The sequence below is a fragment of the Copadichromis virginalis genome, linkage group LG7 (assembly GCF_057382275.1).
Source record: "Copadichromis virginalis isolate Kocher_CV1m ecotype Utaka linkage group LG7, C_Virginalis_male_GT1.1, whole genome shotgun sequence".
In the NCBI taxonomy this organism is placed as follows: domain Eukaryota; kingdom Metazoa; phylum Chordata; class Actinopteri; order Cichliformes; family Cichlidae; genus Copadichromis; species Copadichromis virginalis.
The window spans coordinates 70744307-70765400 of record NC_140624.1 but is presented as its reverse complement, the minus strand read 5'-3'; the positions used below and the strand labels follow the sequence as shown (position 1 = coordinate 70765400).

The window sequence follows — 21094 nt, the reverse complement described above, 5'->3', positions numbered from 1 at the left end:
CAGCACATTTGAGCTACTCACCCCCTCCCTCCTGGCTCACAGCTTCTTCTTCTTCTTGGTTGGCAACCAATGTTAAGGCGCATTACCGCCCCCTGGCTCACAGCTCAGTGGACATTTCGATGAGAAAATATATATTTAACACATTTAAGGAAAATACTAATAAAATAAAAATAAACAAAATAAATGTTTATTAAGCAATTTTGATAGGAAATTGCTTAATTTTAGAAATGTCTTTACTCTTTTTTGCTCTATAAAATAGTTGTTTTCTTTTAGAATCACTCATCTTAGCAGTAGGATTTACATGAAAAGAGAAACAAATTAAGTTTGAGTGAAAATGTACATTTTTTGCACTCTCTGGTCGACTGACTCAGTGAATCAAATGACTCAAAAATTCGATTCACTTTGGTGAGTGACTCATTAAAACTCGATTCAGTAAAAAGAATCAAATTTACCATCACTAGTTCAGACATTTAAATGAGCTAAACAGACTCCTCCCCAAACAGGCTCTGCAGTAGAAATAAAACCAGACTTTTATTGTGGCACATCTACTGTACATGTAGAACATAAGTGACTTACAGCAGCACGTAGTGACTCGTATAAAAGGCTAAATGGAATGCTTTGTTCAGTAATACTGATTTGTACCATATAAGGAAGTCTATTACATCATCAGCACGCCGCCTCCAGCAGAGGTATGTCATCATCAGTCTGTCTGCAGGAAGTGTCCGGCTCATGGAGTCCGTGTGCGGCTCGGCGTGGAGCCCAGAGTAAAAACGGGGGAGGGGGGGGGTGTCACGCCGTGCTTTTGGTGGGCAGCTCCGTGCTGTTGTGTCTCGTCTTGCGTGACGTGCCGTCGTCCCGCGGCCGCGCCTTCTGTAAGTTGGACATGGCAGCGGTGCGCTCGATGTCGATGAGGGCATAGAGTTCGGTGCGGCGGGTGGGGGTGGTGGGGGGCAACGGCGAGGAGGGGGTGCGCGGTGTGTGGGGATTGCTCCCGTCGGAGGTGCCTTTGTTCCCGGCCCCGCTGTCCATCTCCACCTCGATGTAGTTGAGCGTCTTGGGCGGCTCGCTGTGGCCCGACACCAGCGGCCGGCGGAAGTCAAAGTTGAAGATGGTGGGCCCATCAACGCGGCGGCGGGCCGTGTCAGGCCGATGGGCGCTGAGCGGCGCCGTGACGTTCTCTGTGTTGACGTAGTTGTGCGAGGACTCGAGCGCAGCGGACAACGGGTGGGAGTAGGAGTGGTGCAGGTGGTGGTGGGCATGGTGGTTGTAGCCATTGAGCGACGGCGTTTTGGAGCCGCCGCAGCTCTTCTCCTCGTCCTCGGAGCTCGGCTTCCTCGCCTCCCACACGGGCGGAAGCGCTGGCAGGTTCTCATAGTCCAGCAGGGCCGTGCGCCGCTGGGCCGAGTTATTGACATTCTGCAGGTCGGGTGTGAGGGGGGGCGGGCGGTGGCGGCGAGGAGCCGACGAGCCGTTGGAGTGCGTGGCGGCGGGTTCAGGCTCGGTGGGCTTCTCGCCGTGGCCGTTAGTCTCTTGGTGCTCGGCGGCATCCTTCAGCGCCTTCTGCCGCCGCTCCATCAGCTGCCTCTGAACAGGCGTGGGGCCCAGCACAAAACGCACGCCTTGTGGCTCCAGCAACACCTGTGGCTCTGCTGGGGTGGGCGTCGGTGGCGGTGGCTCCCCGCGGACCCTCGGAGGGGGCGGAGGCGTCGGCGGACACTGAGACTGTGGAGAGGTAGGGCTCTCCAGCGGGGTGGTGACAGTTAGCGGGCTCGGCTGCTCCTCCAGGAGCCCCGTGGTGTTGACGTAGGTGTGTACCTGTGAACAGATAGATAGGTGAGACCCAGTTACCTACAGGTCACCATACTGACAAACTTTAAAGTGACAGAAAGCTTCAGGAGCACGGAAAACATCTGGAAACGATCACCTGAACCCTCGGACTGTCCAGGTGTGTCACATCTCTCATTTATTTAGATGACGAGCAGTCCAAGTCCTCCAGGTAAAGCTAACAGGTCAGAGGAGTGAGACACCTGTACAATCATCAGTGGTCCCCAGGTGATCTCTCAGGAGAGTTTTCAGGTAGCAGATTCCTTCAGCTGGACTTTATGTTCTGCTAGTGAAGATCAGACCTGTGTCTACCTGATCTAAAAACTGATGGGTCAGCACTGCAGGTTAAACTCAACGTTTTCTTCAGGTGTTTGATTAAAATGCAGGAGCTACTGTTAACTAAGGTCTGAGGTACAGATTGATGTGGTCGACAGGTTTCTGATCGATTTCTGTACATTACTGTGTTGAAACTAACTGACACAATGCTTTTCTAATGAGGGGTCATTTCAGCCTATTGGTCAACATGATAACATCACAGTATCTGATAAAACCTTCAGGGGCTTGAGGTGTACTTGTGTCAGGTTTAATGGGTCACTATATTGTAGAAAGAGTTTACCAGCAGTCTGGGGCTTTTATTGTGAAAAGCAGATGCAGGAAGAAGCCGTTCTCTGCTTGTGCATAGAACAAAACACTTCCTGTGCAGGTGTATTTTAACCATGCTCAAACGTGACTGGGCAGTGCTGCTGAAAGTGCACACAGAGCTCAGGATGTCCCGCCCCCGACAGCGAGGATCGCAGGTGAGACTTACCGCTTCATCGGCCACCAGCAGAGGGTGCGTAGACTCCTCCCCCACCGACGGCAGCCGGGTGCTCGCCACAGACGGGTGACGACTGGATGGGTGAGATGGTGCCTCGCCTACAGATGGGATCCGCGTGACACCGTTTGGCACAGACGGCACCGAGTAGCCAAGAGCTGCAGCCAGAGGGGAAAGAGAGATGGGAGGAGTTTAGTGAGTAAGCATGTGACCTGCACCTGTAAACGTCACATGGTAAAAATACACTAACACCTGAATTTCATGTTGAAGGACAGGACTCTCTTCCAGACACTCTAAACCAAGGCACAATGTACATTTCAATTCCTTTAATTTTAAATATGTTTATATTGTCTATCCTGTAAAATAGTCAGATGTCTATTCATATTAATGTACAGAATTCACCTGCTTGCTGCTACTTCTGCACATTCACCCAGTGTATATACTATATGTCTGTGTGTGTGTGTGTGTGTGTGTGTGTGTGTGTGTGTGTGTGTATATATATATATATATATATATATATATATATATATATATATATATATATATATAATGTTCTTCCTCTACACCCCCCCCCCCCCCCCATTTTTGCACATGTCGAGGAGCGTGTCAGGCTACATTTCACTGTGTGTTATACTTGTATAACTATGCATGTGACAAATAAAGAACCTTGAACCTTGAAGGCTTTAAGATATTCAAGCCTCCAATCACTGATCACCCTCCTGACAGCACCTGACCTGGTCTCCAACAGGAATTGACATGAACCTTCACTTCATCTAACAGCCACCAGAGGGCGACACAACACAGAGATTTGGTGCTCTCTTTCCCTCCCCACATGTCATTTCACTCCACGGTTGTCAGGTGTTTTTACCTGCGGGCGTGAGCGCCGCCTGGTGGCTGGGTTCCAGCACAGCCTCCTCCACCACGCTGATGCTGTGGCTGTGCATCACCTCCTGCAGCATGTTGAAGATCTCCTCAGCGCGAGCACACTTGAAGGCAAAGATGCCTGAACACACACACAGGTTAAAATGAGCACCCACACCTGGTCAGGTAGAAACAGCCAGGTTTAAACTACAGAACACTGAGTTTGAATTAGGACAATCAAACTGAGCTCAGGTGAGTCCAGGAGGAGGTGGAGCTTACAGGTGAAGTCACAGTGAAGGGTTCACCAACAGCAACAACATTAAGAACACTTACAGGTGAGATCAGTAACAGGTAATCTGGTTACTGTGGTTACTATGCTGCACTCTGTCAGCTGCAGCCTCACCCACAGGAAACAGGAAGAGAGATGAGGGGATCGGTCTAATCTCTGAAGACACAAACAGCTTCCTGCCCAAGGAGGCAATCAGCAGGCAGGAAACAAGCCAATCAGAGCTGAGGAAAGTTTTTCTCATGTCACTAGCACGCTATTGTGGTGGGCGGACCCAGAGTCATGCTCTGGATGAGTGATGCTGCGACTGAGCATTTGCAGAAAAATGCACATGATCTACAATCACTGAAGTGAAAATTTAGCTCCTCCTACATCTAAGAGACGTTCCTACGATGGACGCTGAGCGGTGGGAGGAGCTGCTGATCAACTATCAGAATGATCCAGATCAACTGGTTTTCTATTGATCTGGATCATTTTGGTGGTTCTGCTGACTCCTCACAGGAACCAAAGCCAGGTGGATCACGCACCACACACACTGCAGGCAGGTTTTGACCCACACGCTCTTTCACCGACAGCTGATCAATACTGATCGGGGGCGGGGCAGGACAAAGGACATTCTGCTGAGACTTACTAGGCCACCTGACCTAACGGCCCCTCCTACACCCCCCTCCTGACAGCGAATCATAGCAAGGCAGAGACCAGAAACAAGAAACACCTTTAATCAACACACACACACACGATCTTGTGGTGACCTCATTTCCTGTTGGCACACACGGATTCTTACCTTGGCCCGTCTGGCAGCGGCGGCCGCTCTCGAACGAGAACAGGTTAGAGTCGTAGCCATAGCGGCGCAGGCACAGATAAGGCCACCTGACGTCATCGCGGCGATGGGTATGGAGGACGAGCTCGGCGTCGGTCAGCTCCATCACTCCCGAGCCCAGTTCGTTTCCATCGTCGTCCACATTGATCACCTGACGGGCAGAGAGAGAGAGAGAGCGTCATGACCTCTGACATTTCACGCCTTTACCGGCACCACACCCAGTATCGGCACACATCTGCAGAAATCAGTGAATCTTAATCCTGAGGATGAGTTTAACGGAGCGTGCTCTGTCTTCATGCTGAACACAAGACGTGAACTTCTCACGGCCTTGTGTTCAGAAGCAAACAAACATCTAATGCCACCTACAAACTGACGGAGGTCGTGCAGCCTGCAGCTGCTCATTTAAGCCCGAGGACCTTCTACATCACAAACATCTCCACAGACTGAAGTTTTATTTAAGCACCACATGGCGGATCTTTGTTTACTATGCAGTGAGACAGCAAACGTAGCCCGTCATGATCACCCAGTTACTGCCGGTGTCACTCTGTGACATCACATTTCATTCTGTTAGCTGCAACCAACCACACGACGTTACAACTATGTCAGTTTGTAAGAGCAGCGCTCAGTGGCGTGAATCAGCATATGTGCAGCGTTTCATGTCCCCTTTAAAGGGACAATGCACTCAAAAATTTGGATAAGACCACTGTGACCCGGAGAACCTGCGCCCTCTCAATGAGGCGGATATCACCTCCTGCCTGCTGGTCATAAATTATTGATGATTTGAGCAATCAGAGGACGAGAACTTTAACCACGTGACCTGAAGACTCTCCTCCCTTTTCTTAGATCAGCTGATCTCTGACTCATTTCCCAGCATAAACCCGTTTAGACTTACAGCCCATTGCTGTTACAGCTGTGGGAGCTGAGGCTCCGCCCACAGCCCAACCTGCTCACCAATCAGCCACCCTCACGTGGAGACACGTCGGCAGGTGTGCAGCAGGGCTGTGAGTAATGAGCGAGCGACGGGACGTGTGGGCGTACAGGTGAGGCAGGCCGGGGCAGGACTCACCTTGAATTTACTCTGATGATTATCTGGAATCGACTCTTTCTCTGGACAGCTTAGGCAGCTACCCATGGCTTCTTCAGAGCACCATCTGATGTCTGCAGCAAGGAGAAGGCACGTGAGGAAACATGGCAGCACCCAGACGACGCACGCACCCTGCTCCCCGATTGGTGGACTCACCTAGATCCTGCCTCCGGTAGCCCTGCTTCCATCCTCAGAGCCGTCAGGGGTCAAACAGGAACAGCAGCTCTGCACAAGAAACAGCAGGTGAGGCTCAGTGCACCAAAATAAAAGATCACACTGCCCTCTGACATCACTCTGCATCATCAACAGTCTCGGTTTGTTTGTTTTTTGCATTATTTTGTCTGATGATTTTCAGGTGACATTTGGTGTTAAAGAAGAAGTTGATGTTTGGCATTTTGCGCCACACTTCACTCGTGTTACTGTCACCTTAATAACACGACAGGCATTCATGAGGACGCCAGATCGCTTTGATACCCTGACCCTGTGACCATTGCTCAACGCTTCCTCATTTCTTCTGTCCAGTCTGACGATAAGGTGCCGTGACCTCTGACCCTTCTGTTTTTCTGCTGCCGTTTTTCTTTTTCATCATAATAGTGCTCCTGTTAATTAAACAAATTATTTATGTTTTTTTAATATAAAAAAACATTAGCTGGCTTTTGGGATTGTTACGCAGTCTCCAGTTGCAGCACGCCACTTCAAGCTGCCGCTGCCGGATTACTCTCAAAGACAAAAACGCTCTAAAATCATCCTTCCACAAAAAACTGTTTAAAGAGGCTAAAACATAGTTCAATGCTCGGATCAATGTCGGCTCAATCACCGATCGCAGCGTGTCTCGTTTTCAGAGCCGTCACACAGTCACTGATGTGCTGGCAGAGGGTGCATCACACATCCTGTGACACTCTCAAACACAGCATCGGTCTGCGCTTTCATGCGTCACAGAAATCTCGATCATTACTCCTGAAATCATTTTTGCTGCTGCTGTAATGACGCCGCTCTGATGATCCAGGCTGAACTGTTTACGTCTGACGGCTGCCTCTCATTGGTCCGTCACTTTCTTTGGTCGTTGCTCTTAATGAGATTGGATTTTAAAGTTTCTTTTCATTCAAATGAATTCTTTAATTCCTTTTCATGATTTTATTGGATGGAGGAAAACTGTCAAATTAAAAATAATCAGAATTCACCTGTTTAGTTTTCTAAACCTGAGACGGTGCTTTCTGCAGACTCACTGGGAGCTGCAGGAAACCACTGCCAGATCCAGATTACGCAAGTGAAGCTCAGTTTAACAAATGAACTTATTATTTTACAGCTTCAGCGTGTGAGGGCGTTCAAGGCTTTACTCACTCACTTTAATCATTTGCCCGACAGACAGCCCCGCCCGCCCCGTGAGCCGGCGCCTTCGCTTGCGCTGGACTCAAACAGGAAACGATTATAAAGCCGTCATTTTTATTTACAGGTGGAAGCAGCGACCGAACGCCGCATAGCTGACACATACGTGTCACTGTCCAAGAAAAGGGAAAATGATCTTAAAACAGCCTCTGACCAGCTTCAGAAAAGAAAATAAACTTTACCTAGCCTTACCATAGCTGCTTCAGTCATCAATAATCAATAACTAGGTTTAGTTTCATTGTTTTCAGCTGCAGAGCAGTCAAGTGTGTCTGAAATCATCAGCTCCACCTCAGTGCGGTCACACTGGGTCAACCCACCGGGCGATGGGTCGGCATTTGTTCCATTTAGCAAAATTCGATGACCCTTCATCTAAAATCTGACACATGAAGATTAAAAACATCTACACTAATCTGAGCGCATCACAAACTTTTACAGCTGATTTTTATGCTTTTATTTTGAAGGTCCGAGTGACTCTGTTTACTTTCTGTGGGTTAAACGTGCTTTAACGAGTTTCGGCGTTTTGAAGTTTTATCCAAAGCAGGGTTCAGATTCGGGGACAGATCAATATCCAGACATTAATGCAAGTTATTATCAATAAATCTAAACATGACGACGGGGACACGCGAGCCCAAAACATCTCACAGCACTGATCCATCGGGTAAGCAGAAGGTTGGAGGTTCACACCGTCTTCATGTTGGCGTGTTAGTATTTTGGCCTTTTCCATGGACCAATTTACTGATTTATTTTTTTTCTATTCTTATTTTATTTTTGTGATTCACCTTTTCTTCCCATCTCCTGTGCTGCAGTTAATTTTCCTCAGTGTGGGATTAAATATAACGTCCATGTTTATGTAGAAGTGACATGAAACGTCTCACCAGAGTCCATTCACAAAAACAGATTATACCTGGCGGGAAACTCGGCCACTTTTTCACGTTTCACTGAATTACCTGTGATCCAAACAGACCCTGCGTCACAGCAGTAGGGACAGGGGCAGACCCGGAGCTCACCTGTTCTCTCAGGTAAAAGTCCTGTTTTCCTGAATGGTGTCTGGTGAAGAGTCGGGGTGAACAGCAGGAAACCACGATGACAGTCTCCTGACCTCACACTGTTTTTCCTTTAATCTGTCACTCTACAATCAATCTTCAAAGCTTTTTACAACCGCATGTCCCAACATTTAAACATTAAAAACCTTTAATCAACTAATTATCTGATTAATCAGCCAGCTGTTTCTCTTCCAATCAGGTAATTAACAATGATTAGTAATCAATAAATGGATGAAGTCTGAATTTAAATGAAAAAAAAAACAAACGTTTTTTTTACTGATTAGAAAATACTAAGACTGGCTGATATTGATCTGACTGATTTCACCCAACCCTGTCAGTCTGATGGGTTTGATGTTAAATTAAGCTATAGATGAGGAAGATAAAATAAAATAAACTGAGGAACGAGGATTGTAAATGTCGACATCCTAGAGTTGATCGATCAATATAAGAAATCTCAATAACCTATAATAATCAGCTAATCAATATTCCAAACCCCCACAGATCCTTTGACTCAGTCGTTCAGATAATTATTAGCCTGTTTATCAATAAATAACGAAGATAATTTCCTGCCAGAAGAGTTTAAACGGTTCCCTTATAGAGCACACTGATTTTTGAAGGAAGGTCTCTGGAGCAGCTGACTGATTAATCAATAAAATAACTGACAGATGATAAGATGAAACTGGCACCGATTGATTAATCGATCACTGACTGAATGAAAGCAGCCTGATCTTTGTGTTTCTGTCCTTCCTTGTTTTGAATCACTCACTCAGAATGCGTGTGTGTGTGTGCGTGCGTGCGGGGGGAGGCTGAAAACACTGACTTATTACTTTACCACAGTGTGTGTGAGATAATGGCCCGTGTTTCTTTCTCTCTGGGTCACAGCCTCTCCCCGCGAGGCCGCGCCACTCTCGCCCCGCTCTCGGTGAACTTTGTTGGGCTGACAAACTTCGGTGTGTGGGTGTAATGGCAGCTAGCAGCACGGAGCTAAGCTCAATAAGCTAACCGTGATTTCAGCTAATTAGCTCGGGGCTACACACCGACGCACTCCGCCCGCTCGTTCCCACAAACATCCAACAAACAGCCCGGGACAAAGAAACATACTTACGGGGCTACTTCGCCGTGTCCGATGGGAGCATCCAAACCGCGGGACGCCCTTGGGGCCGCTCGGCAGCTCAGATTGGGGCCGAGAAGACGCTGGGGCAGCTAGCGTTAGCCGCGGCTACAGCCGCAGATCCTCCATCTTTCCTCTTCGCCGCTGAGCGCCAAAAAACAATTACAACTTCTTCCAGCCGCCGCTAACGCTGCTGTCTGCGCCGATTAACCAGCGGGAAGCGGCTCAAACCCATCGACGAGCCTTCGGGGTACTCTGCAGACTTCCCCCGCGCGTCCTCACACACTTTTTTCGCCTTTAAAACACTCTTTGGTTCACTCACAGCGTCCTCTGTTCGGCCTCACTCCGACAAACTTCCGACACTTCACAGCCTTGATGTGGAAAGCCCGCCACACGGCGCATGCGCGGCCTCTGGAGCTTGGGACAGCCGGGGCCTCTCCCCGCCAGACGCCGAGACACACTGCAACTAAACACACACACAGCTACCAAAACACACACACCTAACCATAATCTAACTGTGATGCTAAAACCACATTCTGAGTCTCAACAATGTCTTCAAACTTGTGGGGACGGGCACTTTGTCCCCATAAGGCCTCTTGGTCCCCACAAGCATAGTAGTGTTCCAATTTCTGGTCCTCACAACAATCTAAACATGGCACACAGACACACACAAACACATGTCAGGATAACAGTGTAAGTGATCAAAAGTCCTACAAATTTCTCATAAAATCCTGAAATAACTCTGTAACAGAAAGTGTCTGACCTTTGACCTTTGGATAAGGACAAAGGTAAAAGCACGTGCAGTTCAGCGTGGGCTTAATGGGGGTGGGGGGTTGACCTGAAACCTTGGTAGACAACAGTGAATTCAGCCGGCTGCTTTGAGACAACCACGGATCGATTAACAAGACCAAGCAGGAACAAAGCCGCTCTTCAGACACGCAGAGATCCTTAAACCTGCGTTCTGTCCGATGCCCAGCAAGACTCCTCTTCGCCTGCTTCAGGTGTGAGCTGCAGGTGGTAAACAGGAGATGGTGGGTTTGAGTCCCAGTGACGCTGAGGGGGAACATCTCACAGGCAGGATGAGTGCTCGCACAGATGAGGTTTCTTCTTCCTCATACCTGAGCTTCAGACCAGAGTAATCAATATCCTGCTGATCATTCTGAGGTCCAGGTTTGAACTAAGGTCACATGCTCTTTACAAACATCACACGCTTGCTCTGATCTCACTGACAGTAACAGTTATTATAAAACTTTTATATGAATTATTTACATGTAATTTAGTTATTTTGTAAAAGTCACTAAATCAGACCACTGATCAGAAATGATTCAAATATTATTGATAAATCATTAAACCAGTTTCATTCCTCACGCTGTTACTTTATTAAACTGATCTGATTTTAAAATGTTAATTTAATAAGGAAACTATAATCTTCTGTCTCACTAGCATCATATTCTTATGGGCAGAATATCTTTAGACTAATGAATAAAAAATATATTTTATTTTATATTCATGGATATAAATCTTCTATTTTGTAACGAGTAGAATAAGATTTTTATTTCAGTCTACACTCTGCAGCAGATAACATCCTTCTGTTATTTTTTTTACAAGGTTCTTCGCTGTTATTTTGGGCTTTTATTGTGAAAAGCTGGGACAGGAAGAATCCATTTTTTCACATTATTATAACTAATCAACCTTCCTATATTGATCAAACAGCGGTGATCAAATAATCCTCAGCTGATATCTGTTTGAATCGCACGACTTCAGAGAGGGAAGTTTAAATTTTAGTCTTATTTTGGAAGCTTCAGCAGAGTTTTAATCTGGGTTTATCTCCTTCCAGAGGAATCTGGATTTACTCAGCTCCTCCTGTCAGATCCCTGTTCTCCACCAGTGCTGGGTCTAGAACCAGATCCTTGTGGTTGCAGGACGTTGGCGTCTTTAGCGCAGTGTCAGTGGAGAAGAGGCGAAAACCTCCTTGGCCGTGATGAGCTGATGATACAGAAGGTAAAAGCTGTGACTGAGTTAGGACATGAATGCTGTTTGCGTCCTCTGAAGGAAAGGAGCTTCAGTGCTTCCTTTCCAGTATTTAAGTCTGAAATCATTAGCCGTTTCCGGCCCGGGTCCAAACTTCGCTTCAAGTCCCAAAGTCGAAGAAACACTGCGGCACCACTGAGACTTACAAACTGTCTAAATCAGGGGTCGGCAACCTTTCTGATGACTAGTGCCATTTAAAATTTCCTCAGAAGTCAGTGTGCTGTATGATTGCATTAGCAATCAATTTAATAACAACGCTCTATATTAACAGTTACACACTGTATAGAATAACTTTATAGATTATTTGTTGGCAGATGTTGGCAGCTATCAGCACCATGCAGGACAGACGAGCTCTACAGAGGGTTGTGCGGTCAGCTGAGCGCACCATCCGCTCCGAGCTCCCTGACCTGCACTCAATCTACAGCAGGCGGTGCTGGACCAAGGCCAGGAAGATGGTGAAGGACCTCAGCCATCCCAACAACAGACTGTTCTCTCTGCTCAGGTCAGGAAAGCGATTCCGCTCCCTGAAGACCAACACAGAGAGACTGAGGAGGAGCTTCTTCCCGCAGGCGATACGGTCTCTCAATCACACCACCACACAGTACTGACCCACACATACAGTTCTTACACACACACTGGACTTTCTGGACATTGTTTTCACTTCATCACTTAAATCACTTTAAGCATATTTGCACTGCACAAGACATAATGTGGATCGCACAACACTGGTCACTATATTCTTCATTTCCAGTTAATACTTGTACAGCTGCTGTTATTGTGTATATATTTATTTATATTTCTTCATACATTCTTATATAGTTCTATTGTGTATTTTGTTGTACAGTTATTTCATTTTCAACTTTAATTTATATATTTTATCTTATTCTTTCCCAGTTAAATTTACCCTTCATTCTAATTTGTGTTGTACAGTTATTTCATTTTTAACCTTAATTTATATTTTATTCCTTCCTAGTTAAATTTACCCTTTTTAATTTTTCATATTTATTTCCTATCTTATTCATAGCCTTTTCCTTTTTTGTTTTCTTTAGGTCACGAGCAGTTGTCCAAGCATTTCACTACATATCGTACTGTGTATGACTGTGTACGTGACAAATAAAATTTGAATTTGAATTTGAATTTGAATAGTTATCAGCTACTTTGACACAAAAAAAGACTTCTTATCCATAACAGCAAATGAACTGTACAACAGAAAATACAAATGCTATTTATGGTCTCCTCACAGCAATGATAAGAAAAATAAACTGGGCCAATATGGCATGTTTGGTAATACAGAGATACACATTTATGTCTTTTTTCATTGTAGCTGAAGTCCGGGACAAACTGTGTTCCTTCTCAGCTCAACACGAAACGCATAATATTTTCTCTGAATGCGGGGCGATTTCATTTTTACGGGACTGTTGGCAACTCTAATAACAAATCTTATAATAAAATAGTGATGGTAAATTTGATTATTTTTACTGAATCGAGTTTTAATAAGTCACTCACCAAAGTGAATTGGTTTTTGAGTCATTTGATTCACTGAGTCAGTCGACCAGAGAGTGCAAAAAATGTACATTTTCACTCAAACTTAATTTGTTTCTCTTTTCATGTAAATCCTACTGCTAAGATGAATGATTCTAAAAGAAAACAACTATTTTATAGAGCAAAAAAGAGTAAAAACATTTCTAAAATTAAGCAATTTCCTATCAAAATTGCTTAATAAACATTTATTTTGTTTATTTTTATTTTATTAGTATTTTCCTTAAATGTGTTAAATATATATTTTCTCATCTAAATGTCCACTGAGCTGTGAGCCAGGGGGCGGTAATGCGCCTTAACATTGGTTGCCAACCAAGAAGAAGAAGAAGCTGTGAGCCAGGAGGGAGGGGGTGAGTAGCTCAAATGTGCTGTTAGCATGTTAGCAGAGCGATGCTACTGTGAACCGAGGAGCTATTGTCTTGATGTGAGCTTCTACTCAGGGTTTTTTCTTCCAGTTCAGAGCAGAAATCTTTTTGTTAAGAAACTGGATGTTGTGTTTTTCTCCACAATTTTAATTATAAGCTAATACATTGCTGCTAACAGCAACAGGGATGAGTCAGTGAGTCAGTTGGGCTTGTGAATCATGATTCATGAGTCAGTAAAGTGATTCTCGAGTATTGAACGATTCGTTCATGATTCGCACATCACTATAATAAAATAAAGTTCACTATCAGTAATGTCATAGCACCCACCCAGCTGTATAGAAACTCCGTCATGCTAGCTAGCACGCAGTACGAGTTATTGTAACTGACTGTAAAAAGTCAGCGCAACGAAAGTAAACTCCACCTAAACTTGGTTTATATCTGACCCAGATAGACTGCAGGTCATAACTTCTTACCTGAAGTTCAGTTCACCTGACACGCAGACCGGCGGCTGCCTCGGGTCTCTCCTCCTGCCTGGCCTCCACCACTTGCTAATGTTACTGAATCTGTGGAAGCACCGCCATAGCCACCACCAAACAACTGAGTTATTTTTACACACCAGCCAGCATCTGGCCAATCCACCACCTTTCATTGTTTATACCGTTACAAAAATAATAATAATAATAATAATAATTGGGCCACCGAGCAAATGCCTGGTATGCCGATGGCCAGTCCAGCTATGGTCGTGGCTTGCCAACCCTGGGCACGAAGCCTGGATCTGTAATAAAATGATCAGTGTGGCTGCTTTACCAGGTGTAGCAATTAAGTTTAACATCCAGGCATCCATTAAAAAGGAAAAGGATTTATGAAGTCTAACAGATTTAGAAGTTAGCAGGAAGTTAGCTCGCTAGTTTACACCTGAACATGATATAGCATGTTCTGACTGAGAGATTGATTATGATAGCAGAGCTATCAGAGTTACAAACTGCTTTCACCAGATAGCAACACAATTTCGATCCACTCCTCACGTGTTAACCTCTTCGACATGTCAATGGCTGTGAACAAAGAGAAACTTGTAAATAACTCATGAAAGAATAAAGTTACGTTGAAACCAAGCACACCATTGGTTTTCTTGTGACATTACCAATAAGTTTGATGTGTCACATGGCCCTCTTCCTATTGAAAAAACAAAAGTTGTATCCAAGATGGCCGACTTCTAAATGGTCACCATGGTCACCGCCCATCTTGAGGCGTTTGCCCCCTCACATATACTAATGTGCCACAAACAGGACTTTAGTATCACCAACCATTCCCATGTTATTACGCTGTATCCATATAAATGGCCTACCCTGTATAACAAGATACAAAGCATGTATGGCGATAGTTGAGGCAGTAGAAGAAATTACTGATACACTGGATAAAAATAAATATGCAGTTGGTATTTTTGTTGACCTCAAAAAGGCCTTCGACACAATCAATCACTCAATTTTACTGGATAAATTGGAAAGATATGGTATTCGAGGGAAAGCTGGTAACTGGTTAAAAAGTTACCTAACAGGTCGGGAACAATATGTTAGCATAGGGCATTACCATTCAGAGAAACTTGGTATTACATGTGGTGTTCCCCAAGGGTCAGTGTTGGGACCAAAACTTTTCAATGTATACATAAATGATATTTTTGATGTTTCTCAAGTACTTAAACTCATACTGTTCGCAGATGACACCAACATATTTTTCAGTAGCGATGATTATACTGATCTTGTAATGACCGTAAACAGGGAGCTAAAATTAATAAAAAAATGGATGGACATAAATAAATTATCATTAAATATAAATAAAACTAAAGCAATGTTTTTTGGTAATTTAAAATATAATATAGAATTACCAATTATCATTGAAGGTGTACCAATTGATAATGTGAGTGAAAACAAATTTTTGGGAGTTATAATTGATAACAAAATTTCATGGAAACCCCACGTCAGACACATAAAAACCAAAATTTCCAGAAGCCTCGCAGTTTTGAACAAAGTGAAACAATTCCTTGATAAAGATGCACTTCGTACTCTGTACTGTACCCTGGTTCTTCCATATCTTACATATTGTGTGGAAGTGTGGGGAAATACATATAAAAATACAACTAATCCATTAGTCACAGTACAGAAACGAGCACTGCGTATTATTCACAAGGCTGGTTATCTAGATCATACTCACAAATTCTTTCTTCAGGCAAAGTTACTTAAATTCCAGGATCTGGTTAATTACAATACATCCATAATTTTGTATAAAGCTTTTACTAAACTTTTACCGGCAAATTTACAAACTAGATTTGAAATTCGAGAAAAGGTTTATAATGTGAGAGGATTTGGAGAATTCAAATTACCCAGAACTCGAACAACCCGTAAAGGCTTTTGTGTGTCTGTATGTGGTGTGAAAATCTGGAACAGTCTGAGTTTACAATTGAAACAATGCAAAAATATTCATAGATTTAAATTTCTCTACAAACAGTTGGTCTGGTCACAGTATACTCAATGATGCTTTTAGTGTGCTCTGTAATGTCTGTCCTCTTACCACTGCTGGTATGGATTCCAAAATAAAAAAATAAAAAATAAAGTGTGCGTATGTATGTACATATATGTACTTGTGTGTGTAGATATATATGTATGTATATGTATGTGTGTCTGTTACTTGTAGTTATTACTGCCTGTTACCTGTGGTAATGCAATTTATAATTTATATATTCTGTATTCAGTTATGAAGGCTCTAATTGTTGGTTGCGAGCTGCCGCTTAGATGCTTGTATCTGCCCGGGGCTGTTGATGGGTCTGTATGCAATGATGGGCGTAGCTGCGGGAAGTTTATTGTTTTTTTTTGTTGATGAGTGAGTATAGGGGTGGGATTTAATAAGTTTTCTTCGTCCCACTCCTTTTTCAGGCAAGTTTTGTTTTTTGTTTTGTGTATTTTATGTTCAATATAGGTATTTGTTGTGCCTGAAAATGAATAAATAAATGAAATGAATGAATGAATGAAATGTTAAAAACACAACAGACTTATTAAACGCAGAGTAGTTTGGACCCGGAAGCAGGATTTATCAGATCATCAGTTAAAGACCGGATAGGATCTCCTTTAGGAAGCACTGAAGCAGGAGAGGAGACGATTTCGTCCCATAATTCATAGTGAAAAACATCTTTTGTTTTAGAAGCTTTATGTTCTTTTTTTTCTTGCGCTCAGAGTTCAGTTGTACTGAAATAATCCTGCTCAGATTATCATAGAGTTTCTGGATGAATAATTAGAGAGCTGATAATTTTGTGTTGTGTGTTTAATAAGCTGCTCACATACAGACGAGCACAGGTACACTTACAGGTACAAGCACAGGTAAACTTACAGGTATGAGCACCTGTGACAGAGATATAAACAGGACAACAGAAACTCAACCAAGAAACTGGAGCCAATATTCCAGCAAATCAAACACATAGGAGATGATACAACCAATAATCTATAGATAATCTATACAGAAAGACATCACACAGCTGAACATAAATTAAAACAAATTAAAGTTATAAACATTTCTCTGTGACATACGAACACTGTAGAAAAATATATGGACATGTCTCTCTGAAGAGCTCAGCAATGGCTCAGCAGTCAGTACAATCGTTACGGTCAGGGTCAGCGTCTGTGGAAAGGACCAATAACCCATCAATAAGCCGTCAGTAACCTGTTAATAATCTGTCAATAAGCCATCAATAACCCATCAATAACCTGTCAATAATCGTCATAAAACGGCAACAACCTGTCAATAACCTATAAATAAGATGTCAATAACCCATCAATAATCTGTCACTAGCCTGTCAATAACTTCTCAATAAGCCGTCATTAACCTGTCAATAACCTGTCAATGAGCTGTCAATAGCCTGTCAGTAACCTGTCAATAACTTCTCTATAAGCCGTCAATAACCCATCTGTATCCTGTAAATAACCTGTCAATAACCCATCAATAATCTGTCATTAACCTGTCAATAACGGCTCAATAAGCCGTCAATAACTTCTCAATAACCCATAAATAACCCGTCAATAACCCATCAATAACCTGTCATTAACCTGTCAATAACCTGATGTTAATCTGAGGCTCCACGTCTGTTAAATGGTAAACAGACTGGTTATAGTGCTTTTGTTCTCTGTCTGAGCACTCAAAGCGCTTTACACAGCTAATTCATTCACCCAATCACACCCATTCACACAGGCACTTCTTCTAAGTTTAAGTGCTGAGTATCTAACATTCACACACATTCACACTCCGATGGATGCATCGGAGAGCAACTTGGGGTTAGTATCTTGCCCAAGGATATTTGGCATGCAGACTGGAGCAGCCTGGGATTGAACCACCGACCTTCTGGTAAGTGGCTGATCTGCTCTGCCACCTGAGCTACAGCCACCCCGTAAAAAGGACCAATAATCTGTCAATAATGTGTTCATAATCTGAGGGTGGTAATCTGATATGTAGGATCAATAATATGAAGGTTATCAATGACTCACCGCCTCACATCCTGTACAATCCCTCCTGCTCGCTGCGTAGCTTCCTGGCTCTGAGAACGTCTCTGACACACTGATGCAGGTATGCATACTGCACCTGTGGAGAGGTGGCAGGTGAGTCACACCTGAGCTCAGATTACAAAATATCATTTTCAGTCTGACAGCAGAGATTATGGGATTATTACAGGAGTCTATCATTTCAGCCTGGGGGATTATTTTAGTCACCTGTGACTGAGTGCCTTCAGGTGTTTGTCAGGACCAGTTTTAGAAACACAGATTAGCCAGTCAGGACAAACTGAAAAAAACCCGTCTTGTAAACAGGAGATCTTGGGTTCCGTTGATATATTTAATATTTACATTTGCTCAGCTCAGGAAAGCTCTCAGAGGACATCTCTGGACCATCTCATAGCATCAGACATGAAAACAAATTGAAGTATGTAAATAATAAGTCTGAACTCATTCAGGTTCTCAGCAGCAGTTTCAGTGCTGAAATCCCAAATGTGAAATTTCAGTCATCATACCAGATTAAACAATTTTCAAACTACAAATATGGCTGACACACAGAAAAGGAAGAGTCGATTAAAAGTGCAGAGATAGATGCCACATAACGGCATACAAACGTTTGCCCCCATGAAGCATTGGTCCTACCTCAGTCTGCACCATGTGGGATCGATGGAGTCGCAGGTCAAACACGGCGCTGTAGATATCCACCGTGTCTTTGGCGTCCAGTTGCTGCAGCACTCGATCCAGGACAATGAAAGTCCCCGTCCGGCCCACACCGGCGCTGACAAAAAGACCAAAGTCCAGTCAAAAAACACGTCGTATACTGACCACAGCTAATGAGCAGGATGGTCCACATTAGTCCACAAACACAAATTAGCGTGTTATACTGGTGAAAAACATAAGGGTTCTCAGACTATGAGGTTTCTGTTGGTTTAGCTATAATTACTTCTCATCTGACCATGTGATGCTTCACACAGTTTGAGATTCTAGGAATTCAGTGGTTCGTCACTCTGAAGAGGCTGATATTTTAAGGGCACAATGAGGTACCTGCAGTGGACTACAGTGGCTCCAGATCCCGAAGTCCTGTTGACGTAGTCTCGGACAGTACGGACAAACTGGATGAGGGACTGAGTGGTCTCTGGGACACCGTGGTCCGGCCACACCGTGTAGTGAAACTGACGAACCAGGCGGCTGAAGCCGAGCTGCTCCTCCTGCAACGCACAGTCACATTAAACTGAGGTGGGATCGTTTTCTTGTTTCTCAAGAATAAAACGAAACAAGCGTTCGAGCCGTCTTTCGCACTCAAACCGGTTCTGTAACAAAGATGACAGCTGTCAGTGAAACGTACGCTGTAGATGTTAAACTCTCTGATCGTCCACTCAGGTAGAACCGATTCTGACAGCATCTGGACGATCAGGTCTCCGTAGTACAGAGGATCCTGATCGAATGGCCAGTAGTGATCACATTTCACCTGGATGGAGGAAGAGGAGGAAAACCTCACTGTTTCAGGCTGATGAGTTTGTGAAGATGGTTTCTGTAATCATTGCCTCTGTGCTACCCACCCTTCCTTTCTCCACACACTGAGTGACCATCACCACATTGTGGACATTCTGCTCCCAAACCATCTTCCAGAAGTCGTCTTTAGTTCCAGGCAGAGGACCCTGTGTGGCGATGTACTCCCGCCGGAAGCTGTTACCCTGAAAACAGAGAGCGTGAACCCCCCGAAATTCGGACAACCCCTGTGACTGACTCATAGGAGTCTATGAGAAAATGATGCTACTGCTCACACGCTCTCTAACCTCGGTAAACACTTTATCGTCTTTGTCTCAGGTTTCAGAGACCAGCTTCATCATCTCGTCTTCACCCATCCTGCTCTTAACTTCTAAATGAGTCTTTATCGAGATCAGTCTTTGCAATGGACTTCTTCACATCCAACCAAAATTAAACCCTGTCCTAACTAAGCCAGGTGTGTTTGTGTTGCAATCATTGTATGGTCACCAAAAAACACCGACTGGCAAGCTGCGAAATGAAGTAACGATGAAGGAGAAGCTATTAGGTGGCCCTACTCACCTGAGTAAAAACTAAGATGCACTGCATGTTTTTATGTTTTCACTCTTTACTGCTCTTTGAAGGAGTCTCCAGTGTGGTGCATGTCAAGTCTGTACTGACTTACTGGGATGTAACTGGCATTGATGTAGTCAGAGCAGGGGTCGTCATCAACGTAGGACAGCTTGACCCTCGTCGAGTCGTCTGAATACGAGAAAGGCAGTTAGACCCAGACCTTCTACAACCCGGTGATCTCTTATTGTGTCTGTGGGCTCTTGACTCACAGGGCAGGATGTTATTGTATCGGTTCTTTCCCCGGTTCTCCGGCAGCAGAGCCGAGTCCAGAGGCTGGTTACGACCGACGTCCTTCAGATCCTGATAGGGAGAAAATAAAAGCGATTCACAACACAAACAAAGGCCCACTCTGAACACTCTTAAACGTCAAAATAGTGAAAACAGACAGGATAAACCCTGGATCTAACATCCTTCACAATCCTCAATGTTGCCACAAGTTTTTTATTCTTGGGGGATGTGATATGCTGAAGCTGGGGTCTTTCAAAGAGGAACAAATTAGTTTTATTGATTGCTGACCTCATACTCCTCTGACATCAGGTAGTTGGAGTCAGCCTGTAGTTTGCTGTAGTGAGACTCAAAGTTCACAATCTTAATGGGACTGCAGGAGAAAAGAAAACATTTAAAACCAGAAAAATTCACAAAAGGTCAAAGATGAACCTGAAGCAGTGTGAACGGGATTACAGACCTGGAGATTTGACGGCTGCTGAGGAGCAAAAGGCAGGGAGAGAGAGAGAGAGACCTCAGAGTTTAAACCTAATGATGCATTTTCATCTGTACACACATGCAGTACTACATGCAGTACTACATGCAGTACTACATGCAGTACTACATGCATTAATCAGAACCTCCTCTGAAAGAAAAAACAAGCTGTCACAATGCAATCACATGTCTGCAGAAACAAAGGCAAAAAGTACTCTGACTGTAGTATCAGTTCAGTTCTGATGCTGCCTGTGATACCTTCAGCAGGTAAGGGAGCTGAAGGTGCTGCAGCACCCCCTGGTGGATTTTAGAGGACATGCATGTCCATCAGTGTATCATGCAGGTAAGGGAATTCCAGAAAGCTGATTCTGTTTATTCGGACATCTTCAGTGGGAGACACGTTTCATCATCGTCCAGGTGACTTCTTCAATCTCAGCTGACTGCAGGTTTCAACCTTATGAACAGGACATTTGCACAGTGACTGAAACTATCGTCCTTCCAAAAGACCTGTGGAGACCATCTCTGAATCGAGGAGGGGGCCTAAGGGTCACCATCTTACAATGCTGTGAGACTCATGGCCATCG

General features: G+C 44.2%; 2 protein-coding genes across 2 annotated transcripts in view; both read right to left on the bottom strand.

Annotated features, from left to right (window-relative positions):
- Positions 1-507: 507 nt before the first annotated feature.
- Positions 508-10649, bottom strand: LOC146706825 (fibroblast growth factor receptor substrate 2-like). Its single transcript, XM_085465065.1, has 7 exons — positions 9224-10649; positions 5846-5914; positions 5672-5763; positions 4570-4756; positions 3507-3641; positions 2633-2796; positions 508-1815 (listed from the first exon to the last, which is right to left on the bottom strand). The coding sequence occupies exons 3-7, from the start codon at positions 5735-5737 to the stop codon at positions 790-792; spliced, it is 1578 nt and encodes a 525-aa protein (XP_085321191.1). The 5' UTR covers positions 5738-5763; positions 5846-5914; positions 9224-10649; the 3' UTR covers positions 508-789.
- Positions 10650-16221: 5572 nt separating this feature from the next.
- Positions 16222-21094, bottom strand: part of ptprbl (protein tyrosine phosphatase receptor type B, like) — a 29627-nt gene continuing 24754 nt past the window's right edge. The window contains exons 25-34 of the mRNA XM_085465066.1: positions 20497-20514; positions 20328-20409; positions 20021-20111; positions 19864-19940; positions 19253-19387; positions 19039-19161; positions 18738-18901; positions 18336-18471; positions 17691-17784; positions 16222-16830 (exon numbers count right to left, since the gene is read on the bottom strand). Of these exons, the coding sequence (XP_085321192.1) occupies positions 17695-17784; positions 18336-18471; positions 18738-18901; positions 19039-19161; positions 19253-19387; positions 19864-19940; positions 20021-20111; positions 20328-20409; positions 20497-20514 (916 nt within the window). The 3' untranslated portion in view covers positions 16222-16830; positions 17691-17694. The remainder of the gene's footprint in view (positions 16831-17690; positions 17785-18335; positions 18472-18737; positions 18902-19038; positions 19162-19252; positions 19388-19863; positions 19941-20020; positions 20112-20327; positions 20410-20496; positions 20515-21094) is intronic.

Excerpts from the sequence above, each read along its gene's own strand:
- LOC146706825 (XM_085465065.1), bottom strand. The coding sequence starts at position 5,737 with ATGGGTAGCTGCCTAAGCTGTCCAGAGAAAGAGTCGATTCCAGATAAT. Across the intron at positions 4,757-5,671 it reads ATCATCAGAGTAAATTCAAG|GTGATCAATGTGGACGACGA; the intron begins GTGAGTCCTGCC and ends TCTGCCCGTCAG. Across the intron at positions 3,642-4,569 it reads CCGCTGCCAGACGGGCCAAG|GCATCTTTGCCTTCAAGTGT; the intron begins GTAAGAATCCGT and ends GTGTGTGTTCAG.